General features: G+C 48.0%; 2 protein-coding genes across 9 annotated transcripts in view; one reads left to right on the top strand and one right to left on the bottom strand.

The window, feature by feature from the left end:
* DTYMK (deoxythymidylate kinase) overlaps nt 1–14,323 on the bottom strand; it is a 68,979-nt gene extending 54,656 nt beyond the window's left edge. For all 5 annotated transcript variants that reach the window (XR_005584504.1, XR_005584503.1, XM_039487593.1 and 2 more), the window contains exons 1-3: nt 13,177–14,323; nt 12,083–12,191; nt 4,957–5,047 (exon numbers count right to left, since the gene is read on the bottom strand). Coding sequence is in view for 3 of the 5 variants with exons in the window: in XM_039487593.1 (XP_039343527.1) it covers nt 4,957–5,047; nt 12,083–12,191; nt 13,177–13,390 (414 nt within the window). In the remaining 2 variants the exon portion in view is untranslated. The remainder of the gene's footprint in view (nt 1–4,956; nt 5,048–12,082; nt 12,192–13,176) is intronic.
* The window catches only part of ING5 (inhibitor of growth family member 5), a 34,334-nt gene continuing 30,395 nt past the window's right edge, over nt 13,857–17,795 (top strand). For 2 of the 4 annotated variants that reach the window (XM_039487584.1, XM_039487590.1), the window contains exons 1-2: nt 13,857–13,975; nt 14,322–14,484. In XM_039487584.1, coding sequence (XP_039343518.1) covers nt 14,448–14,484 — 37 coding nt within the window. In that variant the 5' untranslated portion in view covers nt 13,857–13,975; nt 14,322–14,447. Of the gene's footprint in view, nt 13,984–14,321; nt 14,485–17,795 lie in introns of all 4 variants that reach the window. The other 2 variants (XM_039487586.1, XM_039487585.1) reach the window with 2 other exon arrangements.

The following is a 17,795-nucleotide window of genomic DNA, read 5'->3' as shown; positions in this document are numbered from 1 at the left end:
TGTGTGGGGGTTCAGGGGTCAGGGCAGAGGGCTGGGGAGGTGTAGAATAGAAGACTGAGTTTGAGGGAGAATCAGGGCAGAGGACTGGGGTGCTTGGCTCGTAGGGATGCTCCCAGCCCCCTGTCTTGAGCAGCTCAGGGCAGGGGGCTGGAAGGCCCTGTCCACACCTTTCTCCCAGGCTCTGTCCCCACCTCTCTCTGTCCCCTCTAGGGAACTGCCTGCATGCTGTTGCTTTTCCCCCCTCCCCCTCGCTAGGGCCATCAGCTGATTGGCGCAGGGAAGGAGAGGGGGCGGGGCAGGAAAGCACCACTCTGGGGGAAGAAGCGGGGGAGAGGGAAGCTTGGTTGCCACAGAATGAAGCTTCTGCCCTCTCAGGGGAGAGCAGTGGGTGGGGGGGTGAGGGGCTGAGTGGGGCTGGGGGCCAGGACTGAGGCAGGCGGCTGTGTGCCACTCAAAATCGGCTCGCGTGCTGCAGGTTGCCAACCCCTGTTCTAGTGCCTAAACCTGACAGTACCGTGAGATTCTGTAATGACTTTCACCGACTGAATGAAGTATCCCAATTCAATGCATATCCCATACCACGCATTGATGAACTGGTTGACCGACTGGGTAGGATGACTATGAGCAGTCAATGTGATGCGGCTATGAAAAAAAGCTGTGCAGCAGGCAAGATATTTCCAGTAGAGATAGGGCAGTGTTAGTGCCATTATACAAGGCACCGATGAGACCTCATCTAGAATACTGTGTGCAATTCTGGTCTTCCATGTGTAAGAAAGGTGAATTCAAAATGGAACAGGTACAGAGAAGGGCTACTAGGATAATCAGAGGAATGGAGAACATACCTTACAGAGGAGACTTTAGGAGCTTGGCTTGTTTAGCATAACCAAACAAAGGCTGAGGGGAGATATGATTGCTCTCTATAAATCCATCAGAGGGATAAACACCAGGAAGGGAGAGGAGTTAAAGTTAAAGGCCAACCTGGACACAAGACTATGTGGCTATAAATGGCCATCAACAAGTTTAGGCTTGAAATATGCAAAGGTTTCTAACCATCAGAGGAGAGAAGTTCTGGAACAGCCTTCCAAGGGGAGCAGTAGGGGCAAAATCCTAAATGGTGTCAAGACTGAACTTGATAAGTTTATGGAAGGAGTGGTATGTTGAGGTTGCCTATAATGGCATGTAGCTGTTCTGCAACTGCTAGTAACAAATCTCTCCCAAGACTGGAGATGGGACACTACTAGATAGGAAGGGCTCTGAGTTACTACAGTGAATTCTTTCTCAGGAGACTGGCTGGTGGGTCTTACCCACATGCTCAGGGTCTAACTGATTGCCATGTTTGGGGTCAGAAAAGAATTTTCCCCCGGTCAGATATGCAGAGACTCTAGGGATTTTTCACCTTCCTTTGAAGCATGGGTCACAGGTGACTTGCAGGTGTAAACTAGAGTAAATGGTGGATTCTCTGCAACTTGAAGTCTTTAAATCACGATTTGAAAACTTCAGTACCTCAGCCAGACATTATGGTTCTATTATATGAGTTAATGGGTGAGGTTCTGTGATGTGCAGGAGGTCAGACTAACTGATCGCAATGATCCATTCTGGCCTTCAAGTCTGAGTCGCTAAAGATGGTAGAAAGCCAATTTGTTAAACCTACAAAGCTTTTGCAACTCACTTACAAATATAAATCCTTTCATTAATCTCCTTTAAGATTCCAGGGCTAGAGGCAAATTCTTAAACAGCCTCCAATTTCTCTGGGCTAGTAGAGCAGACGAAGGTCTTGAATGAACCAATCTTCTAAGCAGAAGTGAGTAGTAATTACCATGAATTAGGGCTGTCAAGCAATTAAAAAAATTAATCGCGATTAATCGCACTGTTAAACAATAGAATACCATTTACACTTCTACCCCGATATAACGTGGTCCTCTGGAGACAAAAAAATCTCACCGTGTTATAGATGACACTGTGTTATATCAAACTTGCTTTGCCTCTCCCGTTCCTTGTTCCCTGACCGCCCCCTCCAGAGATCCCGGTCCCTAATCACCCCCAAGACCCCACCCCCTACCCAACCCACCTGTCCCCTGACTGCTCCGACCCCTATCCACCCCCCACCTCCTGACAGGCACTCACCGACTGCGGTGGGAAGCGGGGCAGCCCGGCCCCATTCCGCTCCTCTCTGCCAGCTCCCAGCCGCGGCGCTCCGCTTCCCACCACTGGTGAGCACGGGGAGGTTGGGGAAAGGATGCCCCCGTACTCACCTGCCACGGGAAGCGGAGCGACGCAGCCCAACCCGCTCCGCTTTCCTTGCCCCCGCCCCAGCCGTGTCGTGGGGGGGCAGCTGGGGAAAGGTCCTGCACTCACCTGCAGCGGGAATGGAGTGCCACAGCTGGGAGCTGGCAGAGTGCAGCTGGCTGGGGCTGGGCTGCTCCGCTTCCCGCCGCCAGTGAGTGTGGGGAGGTTGGGGAAAGGATGCCCTCCGCACTCACCGGCGGTTGGATGGAAGAATCCCATGCACTGCTACAGACTAGGGACCGAATGGCTAAGCAGCAGTGTCCAGAAAAGGACCTAAGGGTTACAGTGGCTAAGAAGCTGGATATGAGTCGACAGTGTGCCCTTGTTGCCAAGAAGGCTAACGACACTTTGGGTTGTATAAGTAGGGGCATTACCAGCAGATCGAGGGATGTGATCATTCCCCTCTATTCGACATTGGTGAGGCCTCATCTGGAGTACTGTGTCCGGTTTTGGGCCCCACACTGTCACAGGCCCAAGGACTCCTTCCCTTGGGGTCCCATGGGGAGGCAAATCAGCATTGTATGTTGCTAACGTGGTTGCAAGCATTGCAAGGCATTTTCAAGGAAGGTCAAAGGTGTGAGTGTGAAATGGAAGATTCCTTTGCAGGTTGCAAGAGGGGGAAGGAGGAAGAGAGCAGAGAATGGGTTAACTCAACACTTTAGCTAGCTCTGTGTGAAGATAAGACACTGGCCCCGATCCAAGGTAAGGGCTCGACAAGAAATCTGCAGCTGCCCAGCTGTGAGAAGAGGAGAACTAAGTTGAGCAGGGCTGCAGAGATAGCAGTAACAGCGAATGAGATGGCAAAGGCCAATGGGGGGAAAACAAAGTCTCTGGAGCTGGTGTGTTTTGAGAAGCCGAGGAGGCCACGGCGAGCCAGTGTGGACTGGTACAAAGAGCACCAGGAACAGAGGGCCCTAAAATGAAAACACCCCAAAAGAACGCAGAACTTAAAAACCCTCCCAAGAGCCAAAGCAAGTCGGAGATCACAGCGGACGCTGGACGACCCGTTCGCTGTACAAGAACTCCCGTCCACCCCTCCTCCTCCTCCTCTTACATTACACCCAGGCGTGGCCAGCCTCGGGTCATGCATGTGTGAGTATGAAAGTGGTTTTAGGCCTGGGGTTCTAATGCTTTCTTTTTTCCTTTGAGTGACGTGGGAGCAGTCCCACCACTCATCACTGTTATTTTATTATTTTATTAATAAAGCTTTAAAACTTAGACACTTGGTGTGCTCAGTCAACTCCTCCCCTAAAGATCCTGCGGCCTCAGCCTGATCACCTGATGCCTCGGACAGATTGGTAAGAGAAATCTGTCAACACTACAAGAAGGATGTGGAAAAATTGGAAAGAGTCCAGCGGAGTGCAACAAAAATGATTAGGGGGCTAGAGCACATGACTTATGAGGAGAGGCTGAGGGAACTGGGATTTAGTCTGCAGAAGAGAAGACTGAGGGGGGATTTGATAGCTGCTTTCAACTACCTGAAAGGGGGTTCCAAAGAGGATGGCTGTAGACTGCATTCAGTGGTCCCAGATGACAGAACAAGGAGTAATGGTCTCAAGTTGCAGTGGGAGAGGTTTAGGTTGGACATTAGGAAAAAAAAAATTCACTTGGAGGGTGGTGAAGCTCTGGAATGGGTTACCTAGGGAGGTGGTGGAATCTCCTTCCTTAGAGGTTTTTAAGGTCAGGCTTGACAAAGCCCTGGCTGGAATGATTTAGTTGGGGATTGGTCCTGCTTTGAGCAGGGGGTTGGACCAGATGACCTCCTGCAGTCCCTTCCAACCCTGATATTCTATGATATGCGTCCATGCTGATGAAAGGTTCTGCTAGATAATGATCCAAAGCAGAGCAGACTGATGCATGTTCATTTTCATCATCTGAGTCAGATGCCACCAGCAGAAGGTTGATCTTTTTTGGTGGTTCGGGTTCTGTAATTTCCGCATCTGAGTGTTCCTCTCTTTAGACTTCTGAAAGCATGCTCCACACCTCATCCCTCTCAGATTTTAGAGAGCACTTCAGATTCTTAAACCTTGGGTCGAGTGCTGTAGCTATTTTTAGAAATCTCACATTAGTACCTTTGCATTTTGTCAAAACTGCAGTGACAGTGTTCGTAAATTAAACATGCTGGGTCATCATCTGAGACTGCTATAACATGAAATATATGGCGGAATGTGTATAAAACAGAGCAGAAAATATACAATTCTCCTCCAAGGAGTTCAGTCACAAATTTAAACGAACATCATCAGCATGGAATGGTGGCTGAAGCATGATGGGGCATACAAATGTTTAGCATATCTGGCACTTAAATACCTTGCAATACCAGCTACAAAGTGCCATGCTAATACCTGTTCTCACTGTCAGGTGACAGTGTAAATAAGAAGCAGGCAGGAGTATTGCCTGTAAATATAAACAAACTTGTTTGTCTTACCAATTGGCTGAACAAGAAGTAGGACTGAGTGGACTTGTAGGCGCTAAAGTTTTACAATGTTACATAACTGCACTCAAAAACAAAACAAACAAAAAGAACTCCGTTTCTGAGTTATACTTTTAGGCTAAAGATTGCACTACAGTACTTGTATTAGGTGAACTGAAAAATACTATTTCTTTTGTTTATCATTTTTACAGTACCCTCCCAATTAGACATAGACACTGCCTTTCTGTTCATCCACTCACCTCTTTGGCACTTGTGAAGGCCACCCCGGAAAAGGCATATCTGTCCACCACTAGAGTGATGCCTTGATTTAACTTCTCTTTAATCAACGGCCTGAACAACAGAAAGAAAAGACATGTCATACTCCATTGTACCCAGGCAGAAATGCAAAGAATTCAACATAGAGGACACAGCAGGTGGGCTCTTTTCAATAGTTGATGCACTTGGCTATAGTGATCTCCAGCAACTGTGGGGTTAGAGTAGTTTGTCAGTCAAGGCTGTGATTTTTGTTTATAAGCTTTGTCACCCACAGTCTCTCAACACTCTAAAATTTTCCCCCAACCTTGTTGCATCACTATCCTTCCAGCCAAGGAGAAATGGATGGGGCTCTTTTCAGAGACAAACAGTGCAGCAAGATGGGTGCTTGCTATGGCTGCTACTGCCTGAAATGGTGCTACTTGCATCCTGCCCTTTATTAGGGGCTGAGCAAATAACCTCCCATTGCCCAGCATAAAAAGCAAGTTTCAGAGCCACTAATCTCAAGTCTCCTGCATGGCAATGCAGAGCACGACTTCATCCAGTTAAATGACCTATGGACAAAGTCACAGCCAAGCTGAAAGTATCCACAGTTGGGACCAAACGAATGGTTTAGTTCAATTTTTCTATTTAGTGTAGCAGATACAATAAGGACTGTGTGTCTCTTGGCAAGAAATCACTTGAATTTCGCCCAAAATGAACAATAACGTGTCAAGACTCATGCATCTGTCTTCCATGCTGAGAATTCAGGAATGTTCTCGATCTGCTTGGCATTAGATAAAGATGAGCTACCACCAGCCTCAGCAGGATCAGAGAAGCCTTTGGAAAATGCAGCTTTTTAAAAGTGAAACATATTTTCTATTTTACAGATTTCCAGCTAATAGCACTACTTTTCACAAATTTATACCATTACACTTGTAAACGTCTGGTTTGGCTAAAACCCTACATCATAAAAGGAGTAGCATCCAGGTTGAACTGTTAATAGGAGATCGTATTAAAGGCAGTACCCACTCTCTGTAATAAACAGTGTAGTGCATACTTCATCATAAAGCAAGAGAGCTCAAGCTTAACTTGAAAAATGAAGGGAAGAACACCAGTTCTTTAAGAGCATCTCAGCAGCAAGAGATTTAGTGAGACTACACTCTAAGGCCTCAATTCTGCAATTCATCCATGTGAGAGCAGGGACTAATAATGTTTCACCCTCTGATGCCAGGAAGCAGATATGGGGGCTGATTCTGAGAGTTCTCACACAACATTAATTTCAAGGGGAGTTAAGGGGCCTTAGTGTGATGGGTTGGGTCACAGAAACCTTGGGACTGCCACCTGATGTGCTGGGACTACCTCTAAGCCAGTTTTTCCCTGGCAGCTTAGGACTTCAGTACCTTGCCCGGTTGTGCCAGACATGATAGCCTGCTACAAACACAGACCCAGGTGTCACGGAGTCTGGGGGAGTCCGGGCCCTGCATCCCTCTTCCTGGGGATTCACAGTGACTCTCAGCCAGCCAGTAAAATGGAAGGATTATTGGACAATAGGAATGCAGTCTGCAGCAGAGCTTGTAGGCACAACCAGGACCCCTCAATCAAGTCCTTCTGGGATTCAGGGAGCTTAGACCCCATCTTGGGTTTCCCTGCGTTGCACCACCCAGCCCAAACTGAAACCAAAAATCCCTGCAGCAGCTCTCTTCCCCCTCCCCTCTCTCTCCTCTCCTTTGTTCAGTCTCCCAGGCAGAAGGTGTGAATTCTCCCAACCCCGCTTCTGGCTCAGGTAGATTTCCTCTCATCCCCAATGTAACCTCCCTGCAACATTCCCAGGTCAAATCCGCCCTGCTCCCTGCTCCGTCACACCAGGTCTGAATCACATGCACCAGAAGCTGCAGCCTTTACTGAAAACAGCTTAAGAAGTGCTCCTGTCTCCAACACTCAGATACCCAGCTCCCAATGGGGTCCAAACCCCAAATAAATCCGTTTTACTCTCAATAAAGCTTATACAGGGTAAACCCATAAATTGTCCATCTTCTATAACACTCATAGAGATATATGCACAGCTGTTTGCTCCCCCAGGTATTAATCACTTACTCTGGGTTAATTAATAAGTAAAAAGTGGTTTTATTAAATATAAAAAGTAGGATTTAAGTGGTTCCAAGTAATAACAGACAGAACAAAGTAAATTACCAAACAAAATAAAATAAAATAACATACACAAGTCTAAGCCTAATACAGTAGGAAACTAAATGCAGGTAAATCTCACCCTCAGAGATGTTCCAATAAGCTTCTTTTGCAGACTAAACTTCCTCCTAGTCTGGGTCCAACAATTGCTCACACCCCTGTAATTACTGTCCTTTGTTCCAGTTTCTTTCAGGCATCCTTTGGGGTGCAGAGGCTCTCTCTTGAGCCAGCTGAAGACAAAATGGAGGGGTTTCCAGGAGCTTATACAGGCTCTCTCTTATGGGTGGAAACCTCTCTCTCCCCACTTTAGAATCACAGCTACAAGATGGAGTTTTGGAGTCACATGGGCAAGTCACATGTCCATGCATGATTCAGTTCTCTACAGGCCAACGCCAATGCTCACTTTAGCCCGAACATTCCCAGAAAAGCTCAGATGTGGATTGGCATCTATCAAGGTCCATTGTTAGCTAAGTACTCCCAATTACTTGAATAATCCCTTCATACTATGTTGACCAAATCTGCCTTAGGTGCTTCCTACAGCAAACTTTAAATACAAGCATAGAGCCAACACTCATAACTTCAGATATAAAAATGATACATGCATACAAATAGGATGAATACGTTCAGTAGAACATAACCTTTGCAAAGATATGTTACATGACATATCTAGCATAAAACATTCCAGTTATGTCATATTTACACACATAAGCATATTTCTATAAAGTATTATGGGGTGCAACGTCACACTCAGCACATAGAAAATCAGGTCAGATCCTGTAACAAGCTCTCCACTGATGGACCCAATGCATGCCCAGAGACACACTGCAATCAGTGGGGCTCCACACAAGTGCCAGTGTCTGCCTGCGTAGAGCTCTCTGCAGCCTTGGGGCCTTATTTCAGTGCAAATGTAGGCACCAAAGTTTGCCTGAAGTTCTAATGAGAACTGAAGTTCTAATAAGAGAGGCTCAGCATCAAGCCATAAGCTTGCAATAGCATTTGTTAGGTGGGAGAGCAGTTTTCTTATATATGGATGTTGAAGTAGAGAGCCTGGGCCACTCCCACCCCTCTTAAATCACTTAGAAGTTTCATCACAATTTCCCTTGATTAAAGTTTAGGGAGTATGACTCAATCAGAAGTCCTAGGGACTGGTCAGAATCATGTTGAATGTTGTTAACCATGTATTTTGAATTTTATCATCATACAGGACAGTAGCATAATACATGATTTAGAAGGGAAATGTCATTTTTTACTTGTATGAAAAAAAACACAGAATCCATGCCCTCGCGCCTTACAACTATGCCACTTATGCCAAGCTGCACTGGGAGAAGCTGTGGTTCTCTGTTGCTACAACAGTCACATTTACTCACTCAGTGCTCTTCTCTGAGCTCAATCCACCCTGTGATTGTTGCTGTTCCCTCTACTTAAGACCAGGCAGAGGAAATTCACCAATAGACCTGGAAACATTGAAGAAATATTCCCACACCATAGGCAGGTATCTGCCCAACCCCAGCTCCAAAAGGGGGAAAAAAAAAAGATTAACAGACTAGATCAGGGATTCAGAACAGATGCTCTGCTCAGAACACAGGCAAGTTATCCCTATAGTTTAGAGGGCTATATACATAAACTACAAATCAAGAAATCATGTGAACCCAAGATTAAGAATACTGTGTGAGAAATCTAAATCAGTCTTGTTGGTATGGCAAATTCAGAGCTGGAGAAACGCGTTCCACATCAGTCTCTGTGCCTTCAGCTACAACATTAGGAAAAGCATGAAGACTTTCTTATATTTAGCATTAATTAATTTAGTGCTCATAAAGAGATGGATTTCTAGTTCTAGCCTAATTCAAGATGATGCTAGCAGATGCTTCAGTACACCTCAATCCTAACCTAAAGCACTCTTAATTCTATTCCAGGCTGCTTTTAAGAATTCCAATCAGATCATATCAGGAGATGACTTTGTGATACACACAGAAGTGGTAGGAAGAGGAAACTACCAAATTCACTTTCACTTATAGTTGAGCTTTTAATTAAGATTTCAAGAGATTACCAAGGTAACATGTTAATCCACTGTGTAACATCATGTAAGGTCTTTGAGGCCTTTTTCTGCATCCATGTAAGGAGAGAAGTAGCTATGAGCCAAGAAGCAGAAAGTCACATTCTCACCTTCCTTTTAAGTTATATCAAAACAATGTAATATCGGGCTGTTAAGAAGGCACCCCTACTAATAGCACCCACCATACCAGATAAGCAGGGAATCTCTTAAGATGTTTAAAGAAAATTTTGTTTGACAGCATTCTGTCTGGCAAGGAATCACTTATCAACAGTTTGGGTGTGAAATCTCTACTTCTTTACTGGTTTGCCTTTATGATCCCTACTTCTTTATTGTTTATCTGTATGGTTTCTGTCTGTTACATAACTAATTTTGCTAGATGTAAATCAACTATGGTGGTGGGGTGTGATTGGTTAAAGATTTTTTCATAATGGGCTAGGATTGGTGAAAGATATGGTTTTGTAGTACTTTAGTTTAAAATGATTGGTTAAGGCACAGCTAAGCAGGACTCAAGTTTCAGTATATAAACTGGGGTCCAAGAGGAAGTTCTTTGGAACCAACTCCAGGACACGGGCATAACTGCCAGATCTCAACAGCCTGCCAATCACACCATGCAGAAGCTGGAGTCCCTGGTTCCTTCTTGGGAGTGGTGAGCATTGTATTCGCCAGCTACAACAGTGCCTTGCAAATGCCTATTCTCACTTTCAGGTGACATTGTAAACAAGAAGCAGGCAGCATTATCTTCTGCAAAAGTAAACAAACTTGTTTGTCTGAGCGATTGGCTGAACAAGAAGTAGGACTGAGTGGACTTGTAGGCGCTACAGTTTTACGTTGTTTTATTTTTGAATGCAGGGGGGTGTTTATACATAATTCTACATTTGTAGGTTCAACTTTCATGATAAAGAGATTGCACTACAGTACTTGTATTAGGTGAATAGAAAAATGCTATATATTTTGTTTTTTTACGATGCGAATACTTGTAGTAAAAATAAATATAAAGTGTCACTGTACACTTTGTATTCTGTGTTGTAATTGAAATCAATATATTTGAAAATGTAGAAAACAACCAAAAATATTTAAATAAATAGCATTCTATTCTTGTTTAATCGTGCAATTAATTTGTTTAATCGCTTGACAGCCCTAGTTTAAAGCATTCTGTAAAAACATGAAGCAAAAAACAAAGAAAAAACACTATCAAAGCAGCAGCAGCATGGGCATTATGGAAAGCTGTCACTAATCTTTCAGCCTGGTAGCACTCCAGGAAAGACAACTGGAGGATTACAAATTAGAGTTGGATATAGTTAAGGATAATTTGGCTCAGTATAAGGCACCAGTGTGCCAGTGCAGCTTCAGCATTACAAAATGCAACAGCCCTTTAGGCCAAAACAGGAGAGCGTGGAACATTTAAAAATGAAAGTAGAAAAACTGATTGGAGAAGTATCTACATTGCAAATGAAACTAGGGGATGCTCAGGCAGCTGTCAGAACAGTGTTATAAGAAAATAAGGCTTGGGCCCAGATAAACAGTGACCAGGTACGGGCAGCTGCTCAGTTTTTGGGACCCCTAGAAAGGAAAATGTGTCTGGACTGGATGGTGAAGGTGTTGGCACAATCTGGATGGAGGCCAGCAGATTATGAGGTCTTACCCCAGGCCTGCACTAGTGCTTCTGACTGCGCAGTAATACAGACTGCTGAGGAGCGGTTAGGTGCAAATGATGTTCTTGCTACCAGATGGGAGTGGGTGAAGGAAGTAATAAAGGAAGTAATGTTGGTCCGACAACAGGGGAAATTGTTCCATGTAAAAGAACAGGGCCTCTGTGAGTCCCCAGAATTGTATGTCATTAAAAAGGCGATATTGGCCATGGCTGCTGGGTTTGTGCCAATAGTAACTGGAACCCAACTGGATTTCAATGCTTTAGCTTTTAAGACTGCATTGTTAGACGGTTTGAATTAAAAAATGAAGGTGAATTTAGGACCCACAGATCTAGCTAGTGGGTACCCCAAGTTAAAACAGGACATTTTTCTAGCAGCTATAGTTTTTCAAGACCCACTGGGACAATTGGAAGAAGGAATTGACAGGAGAACGGAACCTGTCCAAGCGGTAACTTTTGCCAACAATGGGCCCCCCGATCTCCAAGGGGAACCAGGGGAAAAGGGGCCCGAAGCACCATAGCATGTTAGAGGAAGAGAACAGGGAGGTGCAAGAGACAGCAGAGGAACAAGAAGAGGAAATGGATATGTGTATCAGATGCAGCATAGAGAATGAAGATGCACATGGGGAACAAAGGCATGGAGGAAGCTCATGATGGCAGGAGAACCTAAAGAGAAATGGGATGGAAAGCCCACAAGTGAATTATTGCAGAGGGTTGTCCAGTTAGAAAGGCAAGAGGAATTGTAACTCCCATAACGGACTCTGTATTGTTGGTGCCACCCCAATATTGGTGCCCACCTCCTCGGACTTCCCCTGAGGTGGTGGCCCAACTACAGTATGACAAATGGGGGCATCCCATTGTAGGCGCAATAAAGGGGAGATTTGGGAAACAAACATGCCCCACAATGTTAATTGACACAGGTGCATCAGTATGTGTGCTTGGAGAGCGGTGGCTTCCCAGGGATGCTTTGGAAACCAAAAATTCAGCACAACTAATATCCTATACAGGGAAGACAATGAAAGCATTTATCACGAGACCAATCCTGACTTGTATAGGAAATCAGGAGTATGGGTAAATATTGTTTTCAGAAGCAGGATCAAGTTGGGAATGGGGCTGCCTAAATCAACCGGGTTATGCCTTGAGCTCTAGGAACTGGGTTAAGGTGGGTGCCCTAAAGTGTGGAGGTAATACTCAGGATTCAAAGCTGTGCACATTACTTTAAAACTCAAAAAAGAATTATATTTACACTTGTTCCCAGCGATTAGCAGAGAAAAGCAGATGCACTGTGTGGTCTTCCAAATTGCTCTTGTTCTCCAAGTAGGAGCCAATTAGCTGCCCAATTTCTGTTGTTCTGTCTGTAAGAAAGAGTACAAGAACAAATCTGGTGAGTTATGTAGTCTCTTGCTTCAGTTACTGTGCAATATGACTTAAGATTTACTCCATGTACAAATTCCATGGAACAGATATTTTAAACCCAAAACTAAAACCAGTCATGCTTGGACATACATACTGCTTTTCTGAAAATCCAACTATTCAATTTTTAAAAATTGCTACGCAAAGAGAATTTTCAAGTTGCAATGTAAACAAACCAAAAACCAGGAGGTGCCATAATATGGGAAGCACAACCTCAACGGCAGAGTAAAAATAAAAGGAGTAAATGTAGGGAAACATGACAGAAAAGCCATGTGTCCTGGCCTTTCTAGTGTGGCAATACCTTCCCACCACAAAGGGTTCACTGTGACAGCCAAGGGACCATGCAACACCACAGCTGAGAATGCAGCCACAGGTATCAGTGTTACATTCCCCAATGTTTTCAGAGGCCTCTCCCCAAGTGGAGGGGGGGCATACCCCAGGACAAAGCAAACACTAGCTATGAAGACGTATACCTTTAAGATGACTAGACCTCGAACTGTAGGTGGCAGGCATGAAAAGGAGGGCAAGACACAGCACCAATGGTTTTATTTTCCTGAAGGGACACCTTGCTTTCAAACTTTGGGGAACACTGCTTACTGGAAAGCCACAGCAATCACCAGCCCTTGGTGTGCACCCCTCAGGGCCCACCACCCCTTGTCAGAGGGCTAAATAGGGCTGCCCCACTCTGAATCAATGGAGTTAATGTTGCTAACACCTTCCCCAATTTCCCCACCCCCATCAGGGCGGTTAGTGGTATCTCCCCGCTCCATGTCACGGGTTAGCAATGTCCCCTGTCCCCTCTATGTTACTGGGATTGGCGGTGACCCCTGTGTCATGGCGGGAACGGTGCCCCTCCCATCCATGTCACGAGGGTTGGGGACGGGTGGGCGCGCAGAAAAGGGGGGAAGTGCCAGGCTCCCCCCGTACCCGGGAATCGCAGGAGCTCGGCGAGGTGCCCACATGCCCGGAGCGCTTCCACCAGCCTCCGGCTCTGCGTGGTCTTCCCGGTCCGATCCACCCCCTCCAGCACCACCAGCGCCCCGCGTCTGCACGCCATGGCCACGGCGGCACGCACCACAACCGTTACCACTCCCGAAGAGATAGGCACGGGTAGGAGGAGCGTGCGCTTCCGGAGAACCATAGAGAGCCACACGGGGACAGTTTGGATAGCAGGGGCTGCCGCAGGCCTCCAAGTCCGCCCGGGCGGAGCCCCGCCCGCTGCTCCACCCTGCCTAGCCCCGCCGTGGGGCAAGAGCGCACGGACGGGGTTCAGGGTTTGCCTAGGGCACCTGCCTGTCGGCAGCTACACTGGGGGCGCCCTCTCCTTAGACGGGGGACTGTGCGGGGACACTGCTCCGGCCCCGGGCTTGGCTATGGGGGTGACAGCTACCGTTTCCCTAGACGGGTGGGGGAAGAGTTACTGGTTGTCACTGTCCCGAGCTGGAGGGCGGTTACAGGCTGTCACTGCTCCGGGCTGGGGGAGGTGGGGAGAGGAGAAGCTGGGGGAGGGCGGGGCGGGTTACAGGTTGTCACAGGGGAGGTGATTACAGGCGGTTCCCAGGCAGGGGGCGAGTTACAGGTTGTCATTGTCCCGGCTTGGGACGAGGGGCGGCTGTCACTGCTACGGGGTGGGTAGGGAGGAGAGGTCGTCACTGCTCCGGCGGGGTAGGCGGTCACTGCCCCAAGCTGGGGCGGGTGAGGAGAGGCTGTCACTGTCCCGGCCTGGGTGTGTATGTGAGAGCGGCTGTCACTGCCCCTGGGGTGGGGTGAGGAGATGTCACTGCTCCGGGGGGGGAGGGGTTACAGGCGGTCACTGCTCCAGGCTGGGGGCTAGTTACAGGTTGTCATTGCCCGGGGCTAGGCAGAGGGGCGGCTGGCACTGCCACGGCGAGGCTAGGGAGAGGGGCGGCTGCCCGGGCTGGGGCGGAGGAGAGGCGGAAGGGAAGGTGTGTCTCCATGAGGGAAGGCGGGTGCTGCGCGCATGCTGGGACCACCTCCCAATCCTTGGATGACACCTGCTCCTTCCCCCCTGGGCGCCTGTGCCGTTGCCCCGCCTCCTTATTGATATACAGCTGGTGGTGTCCCGGGCGGCCAATCAGCGGCGGCAGCTCCTGAATATGGAATGAGCCCGGGGCTGCGGCCCTTGTCATGCGGGCCCGAGCGACGAGGGAACAGCGCGGCAGGGAGCGGGACACAAGATGGCGACAGCCATGTACCTGGAGCACTATCTGGACAGTGAGTGGCGGGCCCGGCGCAGGGAGCGGGGCGCCCCACCACCTGTGGAGTGAGGGGGAACGGGGACAGGCGCCAGGGAGGGGGCACTTGCGGGAGAGGGTCTCCACGGCGGGGCGGGGATGATGGAGGGGAGAGCGGGGGCGGTGACACCGCTCAGTTCGGGACGGGGCGGTGCTTGGCGCGAGCGCTGTTGTTACTGCAGTTGACTGCAGGAATAACAACTGCGTCACCCATCGCGGGGGGCGTGGTATATTGTGCGTCATCAACCGCGTCTCTTGCGTGAGAGGCGCGTGCTTGTATCATCATTACCTGCCGAGGGCGGGAGCAGTTCAACCTCTTCTCTTTAGTGCCCTTCCCTTGTTCCAGGGCTGCCCCCACCCCCCGCCTCTGCTCTTCCTCCCCTCCCCAGAGGGCTGACGCCCACCCCCTGCCTCCCTCCCTCTGCTCCCCTTCCCTTCCCTTCCTCATGGGTAGGGGGCAGGGGCGGCTCTAGGCACCAGCAAACCAAGCTGTTGCCTAGGGCGGCCAAATCTAGGGGGCAGCAGGCTGGGCCGGTGGACCTGCCGCAGTCATGCCTGCGGGAGGTCCACCGGAGCCCCGGGACGACTGGACCTGCCGCAGGCATGACTGCGGAGGGGGCGCTCGTCCCGCGGCTCGGCTGGACCTCCCGCAGGCATGACTGCGGCAGCTCAAGCAGCCGTGCCCGCGGGAGGTCCGCTGTTCCCGCGGCTCCGGTGGAGCTCCCGCAGTCATGCCTGCGGCAGGTCCGCTCGTCCCGGGGCTCCGGTGGACCTGCCGCGGGAGCTCAACCGGAGCCGCGGGAAGAGGGGACCCGCCGCGGGACCGAGGAAGGGCGGCGCAGCACACCGCGCTGCCTGGGGCAGCCTATTTTCTAGAGCCGCCCCTGGTAGGGGGCCTATGAGAAGTGCATCACAGACCATGAAAACTGATCTTTTGTATCCTTTTACCCTACACTATATAGATTAATAGTAACAGATTAATGAGTAATAATAATAGGATGAAATTTAATAGTGAAAAAATGCAAGGTCATGCATTTAGGGATTAATAACAAGCGCTATTGTTATAAGCTGGGAACACATCAGTTCGAAGTAACAGAGGTGGAGAAGGACCTTGGAGTATTGGTTGATCACAGGATGACTATGAGCCGCCAATGTGATATGGCTGTGAAAAAAGCTAATGTGGTCTTGGGGTGCATCAGGCAAGGTATTTCCAGTAGAGATACTGTTATACAAGGTACTGGTGAGACCTCGTCTAGAATATTGTGTGCAGTTCTGGTCTCCCATGTTTAAGAAGGATGAATTCAAAATAGAACAGGTTCAGAGACGGGCTACTAGGATGATCCGAGGAATGGAAAACCTGTCATATGAAAGGAGACTCAAAGAGCTTGGCTTGTTAAGCCTAACCAAAAGAAGGCTGAGGGGAGATATGATTGTTCTTTATAAATATATCAGAGGCATAAATAACAGGGTGGGAGAGGAATTATTTAAGCTCAATACTAACGTGGATACAAGAACAAATGGATATAACTAGCTGTCAGGAAGTTTAGACTTGAAATTAGATGAAGGTTTCTAACCATCAGAGGAGTGAAGTTCTGGAACAGCCTTCCAAGGGGAGTAGTGGGGGCAAAAGACATCTGGCTTCCAGACTAAGCTTGATAAGTTTATGGAGGGGATGGTATAATGGGATAGTCTAATTTGGGCAATTAATTTGTCTTTGACTACTAGCGGTAAATATGCCCAATGGCTTGTGATGGGATGTTAGATGGGGTGGGATCTGAGTTACTACACAGAATTCTTTCCTTGGTGTCTCGCTGGTGAGTCTTGCCCACATGCTCAGGGTTTAGCTGATCGCCATATTTGGGGGCGGGAAGGAATTTTCCTCCAGGGCAGATTGGCAGAAGCCCTGGGGGGTTTTCGCTTTCCTCTGCAGCGTGGGGCATAAGTCACTTGCTGGAGGATTCTCTGCACCTTGAGGTTTTTAAACCTCAATTTAAGGACTTCAGTAACTCAGACATAGGTTAGGGGTTTGTTACAGGAGTGGGTGGGTGAGATTCTGTGGCCTGCATTGTGTAGGAGGTCAGACTAGATGATCATAATGATCCCTTCTGACCTTAAAGTCTATGATTCTATGGGATAGACCAGCAGTTCTCAAATTGCAGGCTCTGACCCAAAAGGGAGTTGCAAGGGGGGGGAAGTCACAGTATTGCCACTCTCACTTCTGCACTGCCGTCAGAGCTGGGCAACCAGAGAGTGGTAGCTGTTGGCTGGGTGACCAGTTCTGAAGGCAGCACCACTGCCAGCAGCAGCACAGAAATAAGGGTGGCAATGCCATGCCATCCTTATTTCTGCGCTGCTGCTGGCAGTGGCACTGCATTCACAGCTGGGATCCCAACCAGTGGCCACCGCTCTCCAGCTGCCCAGCTCTGAAGGCAGCGCCACTGCCAGCAGCAGCACAGAAGTAAGGGTAGCAGTACTGCAACCCCCCCTATAATAATCTTATGACCCCCCCCCCCCACACACACAACTCCTTTTTGGATCAGGATCCCTACAATTACAACACTGTGAAATTCAGATTTAAATAGCTGAAATGACATTTATGATTTTTAAAATCCTATGACCATGAAATTGATGAAAATGGACTGAATTTGGTAGGGTCCTACTCATGGGGGCTGCCCTTGTTCCCCAGCTCCCCCTCCCCATGCAGGGGCGTGTTACTTTGTGGTATGCAATCCAGACCAGTGAAGAGTTGTCACCTCTTATTCTAAAACCTTAAGTGCCTTAAAGATTTGTCACTGTAACTTTCTGGCTAGCATGCCCACAATCAGCAACAAGTATGCTCCCTGTGTCTGCTTTGAATCCAGGAGTCGGCCTATAATACCAGACTTCCACCAGTATTGGTTAACAACTGGTAAGGTGATGCCACTCTCCCCAGCCCCAGATTTCTACAAAAATATGTGTTCTGAAATGTCCAATCCTGACCTGAAATAATTGAAGGAATGGTAAGGTTTGTTGCTCTTTTGAAGAGTCAGTATCCAATATTTGTTACTTTAAGTAGTTACCAAACAGTTCAACAGTAATGGGTTGATTTAGATAAAAAACAAAACAAGTATAAGAACTAAAGTCAGAAATGGTTACACAAGAAATAAAGATAAAACACTTTCTAGTAACTAAAATCTAACTAGCTTGGTTCAGCGTAAAATCCTCACCACATTTCCATCAAGATGGCTGACCAAATCCCTGCGTTAGAATCTATTCCCAAAGTCAAAGGGCTGGTATCTTTGGGCAAGTCCA

The sequence above is a fragment of the Mauremys reevesii genome, linkage group 9 (assembly GCF_016161935.1).
Source record: "Mauremys reevesii isolate NIE-2019 linkage group 9, ASM1616193v1, whole genome shotgun sequence".
NCBI lineage: Eukaryota > Metazoa > Chordata > Testudines > Geoemydidae > Mauremys > Mauremys reevesii.
The sequence above is the reverse complement of the archived record's forward strand: the minus strand, read 5'-3'. Positions and strand labels throughout refer to the sequence as shown.